General features: G+C 35.4%; 1 protein-coding gene across 1 annotated transcript in view; it reads right to left on the bottom strand.

Moving 5' to 3' along the window:
- LOC140159006 (CREB-regulated transcription coactivator 1-like) overlaps nt 1–15,214 on the bottom strand; it is a 99,107-nt gene that overhangs the window by 58,735 nt on the left and 25,158 nt on the right. Inside the window, 2 exon segments of the mRNA XM_072182315.1 lie at nt 7,247–7,305; nt 14,678–14,788. Coding sequence (XP_072038416.1) covers nt 7,247–7,305; nt 14,678–14,788 — 170 coding nt within the window.

Below are 15,214 nucleotides of genomic sequence, written 5' to 3'. Positions count from 1 at the left end.
TATTCACAAGTGCATTTGGCAGAATAGTAAGTGATTCACATTTCATAATTATACAAAATGAAAGATATTGAATTGCTAATGTAAAGACTTGTGTCTACTATTACTTTTTCAAGAAATTTATCTGAATTAATTTCAATTGAACTGAACTTAATTGAACGGCATAAAAAAGAAGTGAAATATGTTTCACCTTACCCAGCTAATGAATCTTTTCAAGTGACCATAAAAAACTAAGAGAGAAAAAGAAACTATGACTCAAAATAGTGTCATTCAAGAGGCGCAATTCATTAACCTCCATTCCACTATAAAAAAAAATATATCAAAATTTGACCTCAAGTTACGGAGTATGAGTTTTAGTACCCAACACATTCAAAGGTCATTCGTGTACAAACAAATTGAGGTTAAAGAACTGAGCCCTGACTCATGAGAATGTTTGAGGTCCTAGTTTAGAGAGAATCCATTAAGTGAGGAAGTAACATCTCTGATGCCACCACAATGACAGTATGCCTGCCGGCCTGATTTCACACAACACCATTTTGGCATGAGCCAGTCCTCTTCATTCCCATCATGATCACATTATATGGGGAGTGATGAATGAGTGGGTATGTATGTACAACAGATCAAGTGACCATACAGACATTGTATAAAATGTATCCCTATGAATCAATATAATATCATACTGCTATTGCTGATGACAATAACCATAGCAACCACATTGAACAATTGGAAGATTTATCAGCGCGTTACCTTAAGGTGGTATTGGATGCATTTTCTAGAAATAAGGAAATGCTTTGAGCATGTTTTAAACAGATTAATTGAGTAGGGTAAAGTACACTGATCAATATGCCTTTTGTTTGAAGCAAATCGGACATACGGTTTCTATACTACATCAAATTAAATTTTCTTTGTATCTTATTGTTTTTATCAATAATCAATATAGTTAATGAACTAAAAGGACTGTAAAGGCTCATTAATATGTAATTTTTGCCAATATTTTGCTAAAAATCAATGCATAAATGTTCATGGTACTTTTATTTTGCATACTTTTGCCCTGAAACTTGGTCAAAGTGTTTCTAATATGTTCTAATGTATTATATAGTGAAGCACCCCTCATTTGCATATTTGCATAATTAATGAGCTAATTTGCATAAATGCTAATTAATTATGCAAATTAGGGCGGCTAGCTCATTAATTATGCATAAATTATCTGGAAGTCATTAGGAACACATTGACCAAGTTTGAAACCAATATTCTGTTAAATAAAAATGTTATGAACATTTATGCATTGGATTTTAGCAAAATATTAGAAAAAATTACATATTAATGAGCACTTTCAAGTCATTTAGCTCATTAACTGTATTGATTATTGATAAAAACAATACAATACAAAGACATTTAAAATGTATGTATTATGAAAACCGTATGTTCGATTAGCTTCAAACAAAAGGCATATGGATCAGTGTGCTCTGCCCTACTCAATTAATATGTTTAAAACATAAATAGAGCACTTCCAAAATGGGTCCAGAACCACCTTAAAGTGAAATATGTTACATATAATGGGTAGCCACTTGAAGTTTCATTTTGGCCATGTTTCCTAATACTTATACTTGGCATAATTATGAACATAATTATGAATAATCCTCGTTCGGCTGCAGTTGCTAGACGGGTGTTGAATGTCAATAAATCACAAATTTGATAGCATAAAAACCTGGATTTATAAACAATGCCTAAAGTTAGGGGTGTAGGGTCAGACTGTACTGGGGCAACTTAACTCAAAGAGTCTGTGGTAAGGCGAAAACTCAAGTACATGTGTGTCCTCTGTTGGATCGCTACTCAATGTGTGTTACTATTGATATTTGCTCATGGTTACATGTGTGTGTGTTTTCCAAACTACATTTACTGCACCAAAGTTGCAACATGTACCTCTAAATAAACTCCAGTGACAAGTATGCACAGTTTGTCATGTTGGATTTGTAAACTAATGGTACGGTATTTACCTCTACAGTGAATCATGTACACACAGCGAGTAGCGTTCACCGTCGTGAAACACACTAATTGGAGAAGCACACTGTGAGCAAGCACTTATTGGATTCAGTGTTTCTAGTATTTCAATCACATGGTGATGCCCAATCGATGACTAGCTGCTGCCTGCCATTTGTGTGTGTAACTCTGTACTGAGCAATCACTACACATACTGTTTGAGGAAGATACATTGTATGCCTGTGCGTTCACTCAGGAGTAATCTCTACATAATGCTAGTAAGCCTCAAACATATCCTTTGCTGAGTGCAAATGTGAATTATTTACTCTTTAAATTTTGTATGGTCATTTATCGCTGTCAACATTGTGTAATATTTTGTACGGTTTTCTTGATTTAATTTTTCCAGCCGTCATATTCGTATACAGGTATATCAGTAAAAAAAAGCATGATTTTGATTTTTTGGGGGGGAGGAGGGATTTTTTTAAATTAGGTAAATCAAATTTTATTGAGCTCTTTCTTTCTTTTTTTTTTTCTAGTAAGAGCACTAAATGTGTTTTTATACTGTTTTGAAGCTCAATTTTGATGATTAATTGGTAGTATACTCTTTAAGATCTTCTTTCCGTGTAGAAGGGAGTTTCCCTGAATCGCACTGCATCCCTGTTCAAAGGTTGGCTTCCCTCTAAGGTTTCAGTTTGAATAACCTTTTATCATGATACTTAGTTCTCTTGTTTTTAAAAGCGAACGAGTAGTACAAGATAGGTGAAGTACACGGCTAATGATATATTTACCAAACTGTGTGTGTTTACTACTAGCTTGTATAATGAACAACCATTTATTTGCCCATCTAATAATATCTGAATTCATGGAAAGTACTTACCATACTCAATTACACATGCATAAATAGAGTAAGTGGACTTATTCACCATTCTTAACAAACCATTTTTTATGGAAAAGTTCTTGGTAATTACTGCAATGGAAAACTATATCCACCTGATTCTATTGGATTTTAGTTTTTATTGCCTATATTACTGTCAATTCACAAGTTACATTTGGAAAACCAGGCTCATTTTCGAAGATATGTGTGTAAAAGTATCAAACATGTTTATCCATCCATATTGTAGAAACAATATCAAAGGACACTTTACTTATTACTTAAATTCAGAAACCATGCTCCAAACAACACAATGAAACCAAAAAGCACATAATAATTAATTGAATTGGATTTTCGAGTCGATGGATATGAAAAGTATGATTTACAATGTATAAAATTATCTAGATTCTTAGAATATTATCTTGCCGCCCACCCATCTGCAGTCTTTTGAAATTCAATTCTCATGCACTATAACACAAACAATGAATTATGAATTTATCAATATGTACCTTGCCATAAATTAACCTTTCTGTAATCAGATTTAATAACAAGATTTTTTTTTTTAAACAAACATCAATTCTGCAATTTCATACACCATTCACCGGATATCCTATTTTATCATCAAGGTTTTATGGTAATTCCAAACAAATTATCATAAAATTTGCATGTCAGAGCTAGATAATTGACCCAAAAGCTAGCCTGTAAACCAGTGACATCCACTTGACAGTATTTATAATAAATTAACTGTGTAACTCACACCATACTATTTTATCATAAATTCAATGCAATGCAGAATGGACCCAGCTACGCAAAAAAACCCACACACACCACAAAATCAACTACAACAAACAAAAACTAATTTAATGATATTGGAATTTAGATGTAACTATATATAATGAAAGACAGAGATAAAAAGACCAGTTCGCGTCTGAAATTCTGACAACTAGACAGAAAATGCCATAATGCGCAGGTCAGCAACCAATCATGGTGCGCCTTTGCCCTGACGTCTGACGCGAACTAGTCTTTATCTCTGTCTTTCATTATACATAGCCTGAATGGAATCAATGAATGATCCAATCAACCTACTTATGTCGCTAAAATAATGCTATGCATTATGGAACCTCATCATTTACATGATCACTACCGCACAGCATCCTGGGATATGGTCACTTACTACCCCTTATAATCAGAGAGCATTTCAATACATATGGGAATATCATCACATTACTGGCAAGGATGCATACAGTTGCATGTCCAAACAACTCTCATTCACCATCTTATTCACTCATAGTATCGTTCCAATTCAATTGTATACGTTGTTTCTGCTTGAGGTTCATTTGGCACAAACATGATGGAGTGTTAATGAATTCAGCAGATTAAAAAGAAAATTCCATAAAATGATGGATAAGATGTTTTTTCCCCTCCAGAAACATTTTTAACCATACTGGTAAGATTATTATATTCTGACAGTATATTATAATATACATCAGCTTAATTTATTTAATGAGGATTTAAAAGCCGCAATTTTAAGATCATTTCAAAATACATTGTAAATGCATATTGAAAATCACTTCAGAAATCTTTGAGCTGCTTCATGAAAGCTGAAGGCAAAAAGGTCAATCACCTCCTCATAATATTCCATATTAACTGTATCAAAACACACCTGGAACTGAAATTGTACGGGTATTTAAATCAAAGTTACCCTTGCATATTAATCAAAATAAAATCTCATGAAACTGCTTATATTCAAGTCCATAATCGTAAAACCTTCCATGCATCAACCAGACCAATTCTCATGCAACTGTGGCCTTTCTAAGTTATAACGATCCACTCAACCGAGACAAACCAAAACCTGGAATGGCCTAAACAAACCAGGAGCTGTATTTCAAGCATGACTGATGTCGTTGTGCAGGGCTCATTCTAAAAGTGTTTATCTTGAACTTGAATGGCAACATCACAATGGTCCTAATAACTGTTGACCTTTCTTACATGCCCAATAATAAGGTCTTTAAACATCAAGAAAACATGTGTGTATTCTTTTGGTTTATGATGCAATGTATCATCTCCTTAAAAGCCAAAGACCGGCAAGAGTTAGCCTTTGAAAGTGAATGATAACCTCATTAGCATAAAGACACCTATAACAGCTATAGTCTGTCTCGTCTCAAGTTGAGAGTAACACCATGTTGTATTTCACAAATCGCACACACTAACCTAATCCTGCAGGGTGTATACACACACTTTTAAGGGCGAAATGTCTGTACGCTGGCGATGCAACCATGTAAACGTACTGATTTGAATCTGCCACTGCGAAATCCAACATGGCGTTACTCAACTTGAGATGAGACACACTGTAGTGATGAACCGATCGACCCTAGATCTGAATCTGCTGATCATTTTGCTTGTAAATGGGCGGATTTGATCCTGATCTGTAAAACCAAACATGCTACACCCTACACACCTTGAGAATATACAAGGTAAACCAAACCACACACCTCTGATAAACACTGCAGAGCAATCAACTTTTCCAGGAAAAATAGGTGTTAGCTAATTGCCGTCATCAATTTTGAAGCCTAAAAACTGATTTTACATGAAAACAATTAACTGGTTCATTATATCGGTGATGGTGACCGATCTAATCAACCAATCATCACTGATAATTGGTGCAAATACGTGTTACACATTGTGTGAGCAGAAATCTAACAAACACTGGCTTTTTTTTTTCAACATTGTTTTTTTTTTTCTGTGTAGAATGTAATTTTTGACTCTTGCAGATCACATTGACCACAACCTTAATCATTATGAGAATTAAATCTGTTCAAAAAGCAATTTGATTCCTTAAATACTTTCACATGCATAGTCAATTACACAGTTCTGTGCTGTGTACTGTACGTGTATTGTTCACTATGATATAAAACAAAAGATAACCAAGACTCCATCTATCTCTATTAGCAATGTCAAGGTCCATTTTGCAGAATCTTTGCAGAACACAGGTGTGCATACCCATCTTCAATTAGCTCCCTCACAATGCATTGAACAAATGCATGTACAAAACCTCAAGGGTGCCAACTTGGCATCTATATGTATATCATCTACTGAATCAATGAACATGAATAGCTGCTTGCAAACTGCCATCGTGCTCGTTCGGAATGATCATCCGATTTCATTCAATTTTGCAGAAATGGGAGCAGACTTACGCTAACCAATCCAAAGAAATTTATAGATCGGATTCTCCTCAAGTGCTTATAATGACAAAGACAAATATTTCAACAAATCTGCATTAAAATATGGCAATCAACTCAAATGTCCATAAATTGAGCACAACAAACCATTTTTAGCTATAACCAACCTTGAGATATAACCAAAAGTGTTTGATTTTTTTGTATACTTGTATACAGTTATTTTTAGCAAACTTGAATAGATCACAGAAACTATTAGTATTATGTCCATTTCCAAATGAATTATCAGCATTGAATAACATTGCAGCCTGTCAAATCAACAAAAGTACTGAACATAAAAAAATTTGCTTGACATGAATCTTGTACAACTGTCACTGATGGCTAGATTTGAGTTTTAAGGAGGGTAATTTATAGCTCTCCTCAAAAGGCTCACTTCAAACTTCTTAGGAGTGCAATTGATGGGTCTCCTTCAAGCTGCGGACTAATTGGAATGGCTTAAGTTCCTGGTAGGTCTCCTATAAACTCCCCTCATCATCATCAGGAGAGTAATTCATAACTCACCTCACCTGTAAGTTTCAAGAACTCTGTATTATAAATATTTTATTCTCAAATAAATGGACCAATGATGAGTGTAAAGTAAATGCTTTGATACATGGTGATGTTGTTACGGATTTGACGTGACTATCATATGTTTCACCTTGAATTTGGAAGTGATACAGGTGCGCATTTCGCTCACATCGCAGTTGAATCGTGTATATACACGAGCATACAGTGGTGACTTGTTGGCAAGCTTAACCCCATGAAAACTACCTGCCGATTGGCCATAAAGAAGTTTTCATTGTCAATTGGACCAATCAGCAACATTGTAAGAATAATTTCACCACACCAAAAAATTGGGGTGAATTATTTTTGCAAAGCTCCATTCTGATTGGTGATTAAAGTGAAGATATCATGTAATTGACCAATCAGAAGCAATGATAGATCGGCATGTAGTGCTCAGGGGGTTAAGGCAATGAAGTCATCACTACCAAAATTGAGTTGAAACAAACTATAGTGGACAGCATGCATCATCATTAACTAGTTACACTGTCATCATCTTCCCACTTTATATAAGTCCATTTCTTCAAGAAGTAATTATCTTCTCATTCCTTAAGCTTCACTCTAGGGTTTGTTTAGAACTTTGCCTAAGCAATGAGATTACATCAATATTTTTTCCACTTACCTTCTCCAACTCGTGTCACTTGGTGGTGACAAATATGGTGCTGTGTATGGTGTTGTGTCGTGTTCAAGCGAGTTAAGGTAAATATAGAGTAGCATCAAAATTGTACTGATGTAAAAAGAATGCACACATTTCAATTGGTTAGTTTGATGATTTACAGTACATGCAAACATAAAATCAGGGATGTAAGTAAGCCTGAAGAAAAAAATCCTGAAAATCTGGAAAAAACCTGGCAAAAGCGCATGAATTTGGGCTAAATAGCCCCAAAACGGGCTGATAATAAATATAAGTACGGAAATTTGGACACATAAAAATCCTGAATTCAGGATTAATCCTACAAACTTACATCCCTCATAAAATAGAATTTCCCAAGGAAAATAAAATGGAAAGATCGGAAGTATAAACACAAGTTCATAAGGGAACAAATTAAAAGTTCAATGACATCTCAAAAACGAAAGTTCTATGTTAGGGGAGAGAGGCAAAAAGGCAGATTATACTTGTAAAAACCTCGTTAAAATACCAAAAGTTGATCTTTCGGGTTGGAAATTTGGAGCAATTGCAGAATAGGGTGCAACTCTATTGGTCTTATTACAAGACTGCCCTACCCAACACTAAAACCCCGTAAACAAGGACTGGACTCAAATCTAGCAAGTTGCACCCTATTCGGTAATTGTACCGGAAATTTCAACATTTCACACCTATGTTTCAAGGAGGGGAGGATAAGCTCAGCCTCAACAAAACACTCGCTTGTACATGTAGGGTGTCATCATACTTTTGGTTTCTTCCCTAACTAGTACTATTTTAACTTGTAGTAAATGATTTGTCAATGGCAATCTATTCTTATTTCCATTTGACCGGTAAATATAAAGTACACTGAGTTAATCAGATGCCTAATTCACAATGATTTCACCTATATTTATCATACCATATATAGTTTTAAGTAACCAATCAAGAGATTACAAGCAATATGTACCACTCAGAGTTCACTCATTGTAGCTTTACGATTGTTCTTACTAGAAATCCTTAATACTTATGATACATATCATTCATAAGAGTCTAAATGGGCCCATTGTCACTTACGATGATTGTATCCAATGCATTGTCTCTTTTTATGAATGAAGCCCCAAAGGAATATTGAGAGCGAATCCTTTCCGCTTCTCAAAATTCAAAAAATACTTGGCAAGCTTATAATCACAGTCTGCTTTATAATGCAAAATGGGGAAATTAATCACAGATGAAGCAATCATCCAAATTTTGTGCAGTCAAATATTACGCAGCGACAGGCAAAAACAGCTGAATGTTTGACCCACAAAATATGCTTTGGGATATTTACAATTTCAGCCATTTGTTATTGTGGGCAGCGCAATCACAATAAAAGACCATACAACATCATTATTTTGGCTAAACAGGCTTACTAGTGTCCTGCAAATTGGAATTAACAATGTCCATCTAAAATGCTGTGCAACTACATTTGTATAGGTTGGTTCTTTCAAACTAGGAAAGCATTTATACAGTAGGGCACATATTTTTCTCTAGGAAAGCAGCAAATGATTATTTTTGAGTCAATCAAGAAACAAGAATCTATTAATGAAGTACCATACTGGATTTGACCTAAATAGCACACAAAAGCTTAAGTCGGACATTTGTGAGGGGGCGGGGGTTTATTTATACATATTAATACAATACAAGCTGGAATCACCTTAATTAGCTATATAAGGTTTGATGACAATTTTGTGAAGACATTTGACCAAAATGTATTTGTACTGAGTGCATTGAAAGGGGGGGGGCACTTTCAGTAAAAATGTCATTTGAATGAACAAAGCATGACAAACGTTTGCGTACACTGCATGACAAACTTGAAAAACCCTGTAGAGGTACTTATTAGGGAGGGGTGTTAATTAGGTTGCGTAAGGTAACTTAAAATGTACAATAATTAACCAAATGGTAATCATTAATAATTTTAATCGTAGAAATGTACTGATGGATACATTGTTTTTAATGGACAATGGTAAGTCAGATAATTTGGCACTTGCTAACCTCTCCCTGCTCATGCACAAAAAAAAAAAATGATATACATGTATTGCTTAGCAAAATCCAACCACACCCCACTCTACCTATTTAAGGAAAAGACCACACCCTAACCTTTTTCATAATTTTCAGAGATTTTTTTCAAATTTTCAGTATAAGAAAAAAGGTTACTGCACACAGATGATAGCTCTTGGAAAGTGACACCCATATAATTTTCACTGAAATTGTATCATGTTTCATAGAGTAATAACACAGAGTGATGTATTGATTCAAGAATTTGAAATGGAAGATTACTCAGAATAATTATCCTCACTATTCACCTCTTACAAGTGCCATTACTACCAACAACAAATGTGACGTGTCATGTCAAAAGGAGACACTTTTGGGCAGGATCGTAAATAGAGAAATAGCCAAAAATCTGCCCGGGGTGATTTTTTCACAATTTTGGTTTGTTGCGAATTTGTGATGTTATTAATGTTTAAAATATTGTCTGGTAGTTTCAGACCGGAATATAACTGGCATATTGTATTTTTTGAGACATTTTTCAAGGTAATTCCTACTCTCAACATTGTCAATAATATTTTTAAAGGCTGATATCTCAATTTCCAATTTTATAATACCATAACTTACAAACTCAATATCTTCGCTTAGGAATGTCCGATTTCATTGGGGAAAACGGCGCTGTGGAGCAAAATATCTCTTTATTTAAGATATGTAAAAACCTCAAAATTGATAACCTGCCCAAAAGTGTCTCCCATGACACGTCACAATTATCCTCACTATTCACCTCTCACAAGTGCCATTACTAAAAAAAAAAAAAAAAATGTAGATATTTATATAGCGCTTTATGCCGTAAACAGCCTCAAAGCGCTTTACATTTATTCCGCCATTAGAATATGTCGGAACCACGCTTGCTGCCTACAAATGGCGCAGGGTTCATCAGTACAACGACTGTGACTACCCCTAACAGCTTCCCATTGCACCTGGGTGGGGTTGTACTACAAACAACAAATGCGAGTGACGCTCAATACTAAAATAAATTGCCATTCTGACTTCAAATCTAGTGCTCAAAAATTGGTCACAAGTCAAAAAAGACCTGTCAATTTTAATCTTAAACAGTTTGGGCAAGAAGGACTCATCCGCAATAGCTGCCACATGCTATTATTTTAGATGAGAGTACAATACAGAATACACAAGTTGTCAAATGTCTACAAGGCAGCTATTCCCTTCTTGTACTAACTTCCTCAATTTTACCACCATGTCTGTCTTTGTATGAACTGGATATCCCGGTGAATCTTTTTAAGTCATACAGGTATCAACTTTCCAGACATACTATTTTTTCCCGACTAAGCCGGTGCAAATGGAAGCAGTGCTCATTTTCTATCCGCCGAAATAAAAACTTAACAAAAGCATGTGTTTTATATCCAGGTAACTGTATGATGCATGGTATTTTTTTACACATTTTTGCTTTTCTTTGTTCTTGTTAATTTGAATGACTATGTCCAGGTACCTAGACTAGTGCAAACATATTTACTGGTTTTAATTTCATGCAAGACTAGAAATGCCCAGTGCACAAAAGTAAACATTGCACAGAATTTCCATTTTTACAGTTTATGCATTGGATGTGCTTATTCATGCATTTCTCAAAACACAAACTAGATGAATTTGAGCACTGAACAGTGAAATCATTAATTGAGCAACAAACTTGCACATTGATTAGCTAATAGCGATATGAACAGGATCATCAATACTTTTTAAAGCAGAAATTTGATATGTGCGGGAATGAGGGCTTGCAGTTCTCATGTAATCTTCAGAAAATTTAATGTTTTAATTCAATGATAAAATGTATGTATAACATAGGCTGAACTGTTTATATCTTTATTTAAAAGCAAAGTAAAAAAAAAAATATTGAAATGTCCAAAAAATTATTGAATTGATGCCCCAGATGTGAAATAGTCAGAAATACACAAAACTAGTTTCACCAAATTTGATTATGTGACTACATATTGCAAGAAAAATGAAACAAAGTCACACACTCACACTGCTCCTTCTTTTAACCAGTAAATGAGGACCCTGGATATTCAACATGACCTTCAAATTAGACCAATCTAAATAACAACTTTGTACACCTGCAATTGTGAACCAAATCGTAGACCTGAGCAGTCGCGAGGAGCCTTTATTTTTCAAAGGAGTACGCTTAATGTGACTACTTAGTATGATGTGAACTTGAATTTTATGTTACTCGCAATGTGGGGCAGTTAAAGGAACAGATACCATCTGGTTGCTGTGTCTGCTGTAATGTAAAGTGTATGACCAACATCCTCGGTCGAAGGTGTGTTTACAACTGCGTCCCCCCCCCACACACACACATGTATACAAGGGATGAGCACCTGCTCTGTACTCTCAAGGAAATACTTAAAGTGAAACCCCATCCTTGCAATGCAGCCAATGTGGTACGTAATAAGATATTTCCAAGTATTCAACGCTTCAGCTATTTAATGTATGGAGAATACTATACACCGACTGACCCGTTCCGGCAATGCAGCACTTCCTCAATGATATTCATATTATAGCTTGATTCCATTAAACATTCACTAGTTTCAGTCCACAAACATCATCAAGCGTGCCGCACCGCTCTCTGAACAAGCTCTGTGCGTTCAACCACACAAAATATCAGCCGCAATATTGACAGAAATTAAATCATCATCCTATCTCTGTAATGGGAATTAATCATTTTGTTGAAATAATATTTTCTGTTTGATGCTGGTGTGTTAATATTTACTCTCATAGCCATGTGATAGTGACACAAAAAATATTTTTGTAGTTGATACATGTACTTAGTAGTTTAATAAGCACTTAAGATGAGCACTGAACATAAATAGTGCAGAGTCATTGATTGCTACTCGCATGCAATCAAAACATGTATGATGAATAGCAGCGGTTCACTTCAGTTTTACATACCGTACAAAAAGCATAAATTTGCATGTTTTTTCAAAACAAAAGGTTAAAAAAATATATTTTTCATACTGTTACAAATCAAAAGACGATGGCCTGATTTCATCTCATGCAATTTCTATCTTGCTTGAATGACCTTGATCCTAAACCTACTTGGGAGCTACATGTAGCTTCAGGTCAATATTGCAATCTTTTTTGATATGAGTGCCAAAATGTGTATTTGAAGACCCTACAGAATACTTTGTTAATTGAGGCCGTAAGCCTTTCTCCATCTTGTGGGTGAAATCTAATAAATCAATTTGTTTTTGCATTTTCTTTATTGTCATGGGTGCAAATCCGTGTACTCTTCTGTAGGTTATCATATGATTTCTTTTATACTTGGAAGGTAATTACATTGATTTATCCACAGATGGCCAAAAATGATGTCAGGGGGTTAGAATTTTGGTGAGAATCCACTCATTGATTCCTGCAAACATTGATTCTGGTTAAACAAATGTCTGTGAATCAAACTTGATTCTCATAAACTTTTTATGTTTACACGAGAATGATTGGGTGAGAATCAAAATGATTCTCACAAAAAACTATTGCAAACATTCTTGCACTCTGCAATAAAATTGTACCCCTGCGTCACAGTGGGGACCTCCCTATTATGTCACTGACCAAGCTCAAATAGGTTGGGCAAGTTATTGCCAAGGTCACTTTTAACATGAATATGTGTCAACACAGCACTTACCATGGACCAACGCTTCGTGATAGCGCAATATTTTAAAGAATTCTTCGAGGTAGCTACCTATGTAATAAACTTGTGATGGTTATCACAGAATGCCTTTTCATGGTCGCTACCATGATCTTCACTCTACCTAAAGTTAATTTCCATGAACTCGGCTCAAGATTGAGCCACAACTTGGAATGATTGACCGGTAAATCGGTTTCATAGTGATTAGTGAGCTGAATTGTATTCAAGTGTATTAGCCAGGTTTAGGGGGCGGCAAGTCCTCTGAGGATTGTGGGTAATATGGTGACCTCCAGACAAAAATTGTTGGCTGCAAAATTCCTTTCCCAGAGGTTTTGTGTGTAAAATTTGGTCAACTTCAATATTTTGTATTTTAACGAGAACATAAAGAGAAGAAACATTTCTGTACATTCAATTCCGGTGAAAACATCCCAGAATTTCCGTAATAAAATGTTTAAGAGGGTGATATGACTGATAAAATGTCACTGTCAAGGTCAATTTCAGTAATGAAAAATCAAGACACTTTCAACCTGAAGACATCACAAGCATCTCCCCAAAGCCACGCTTTCATTTGCCCAATTTTTAATTTTCTCATTTTAGTTTTTTTTTCAATAACACATAATTTACTCCAGAAGGTGAATGTACGATTCCTGAAATCGGTTAAAATCTGTTTAGTTAAAAAAAATTAGTGAATGAAGGATGAAGTAGTTTTGGTGACAAATGGGAATAATTCTAGCAGATTTAAATTACAAATACTGCAAGAAAACCGATGAAAACTCTGCACGTTTCTATTCTATGCCCTTTCTACGATAAATATTGAGGTTTCAGGGCAAGACACCATTCGCAATAGCTGCCGTGTGCTATTTTTTTAGATGTGTACGACACAGAATGCAAGAAAATTGTCACAATGTCTACAGGGCAGCTTTTGGAGATAGGGCCTTCTGGCACTAATACCTCAATATCCTGCTCAAATCTGTGAACTTTGAGCAGGTGCAATAAAAAAGACATTCTGAGTCTGAATAGGTCCCTATAGATAAGCCTAGTTTTATCACAACTCAAAATCGTTCAATTTCTCTCATTTACTATACATTTACACCTACTCATCCACTGTCAAAATCAAACACTATTCCAATTATTGTTCGTTTCATTGTTGTTTTATGTCTTACTTGTTTATTTTGGGTGTTGATTTATTTTAGATGAAAATTATTTTGAAAATCACAAATTCATCACTCTACTTCATACACTGTTGTTTTTTAATATCACAAACGAGAGAAACAAGGCAGTTCTTGAAACCAAAAGTCTTGCCTGCTTTCGTGACCACCTGCTTTTTTGATGACCTTTGGTAACAGGAAATCCTGATGATCCCCACAATGACCTTGACATTTTTGTCTTACTTTGGTGGTTGTTCCCACCAAATTTCATGAACCTGCAACGATCTATGCAGGCGAGATGAAAAATGATAGTAAAACCAACTTTTAACTCATATCTTTTTACTTCTAAGGTCCTTTCTGCAAATTCAGGGTGTCATATGTTTTGCCTCCTGCAATATCAAAATTGAGCTTTAATTTATATTGTTTTTACACCCCAAAAGAATGTTGTTTAGAAAGCCAAAATACACCATTCCATGATGTTTGGAAATACCCATGTACAGTCCATGTCTGCTTGCATGCATGTGGGGTTCTTACAAGATATTATTAGGTATGTTTAGAAAAGGATATGTGTCTTCTATGTGTGGCTGCTCCTCTCGGCGGTCTGTAACTCCTGTCAACAAGCCCTGAACGACCTGACACACCACTCGCTTTTATATCCTCTAAGCTATGTAGGGCATTCTGCAAGGAGAGTAAGAGAAATCAAACAAAATAATTACGATGAAAAACAATCATGATAATGACGCCTTTGGATATTTGAATTCCATACTCTGTCTGCTTTCATGCTGCAATGCTTCTCCAGTATTATGCTGCTGTTTGATAATGGGCGACCGACTCCCTCTGGGACAGCAAGATCCGCATCAATGTGCACTCTCGTGATCCGCATCAATAATGATCCGCATCTATAATCCGCATTATTTATGTGTTACAGTGCATGGGCATTGTTAGACGCTCGTGTCATCATGTCATCTGCTAATACACAAGTGAAGTACACATCTGATCCACATCTTAGAGGTGCGCATTGATGCGAACTTGTTTTTAGTATGGAGTCACCCAATGGTTATTCAAAGGATGTTTTTGGAGAAAATGTGCAGTACAGAGATGGTA

This window comes from Amphiura filiformis, chromosome 8, assembly GCF_039555335.1.
Source record: "Amphiura filiformis chromosome 8, Afil_fr2py, whole genome shotgun sequence".
Taxonomy (NCBI): Eukaryota; Metazoa; Echinodermata; class Ophiuroidea; order Amphilepidida; family Amphiuridae; genus Amphiura; species Amphiura filiformis.
The sequence above is the reverse complement of the archived record's forward strand: the minus strand, read 5'-3'. Positions and strand labels throughout refer to the sequence as shown.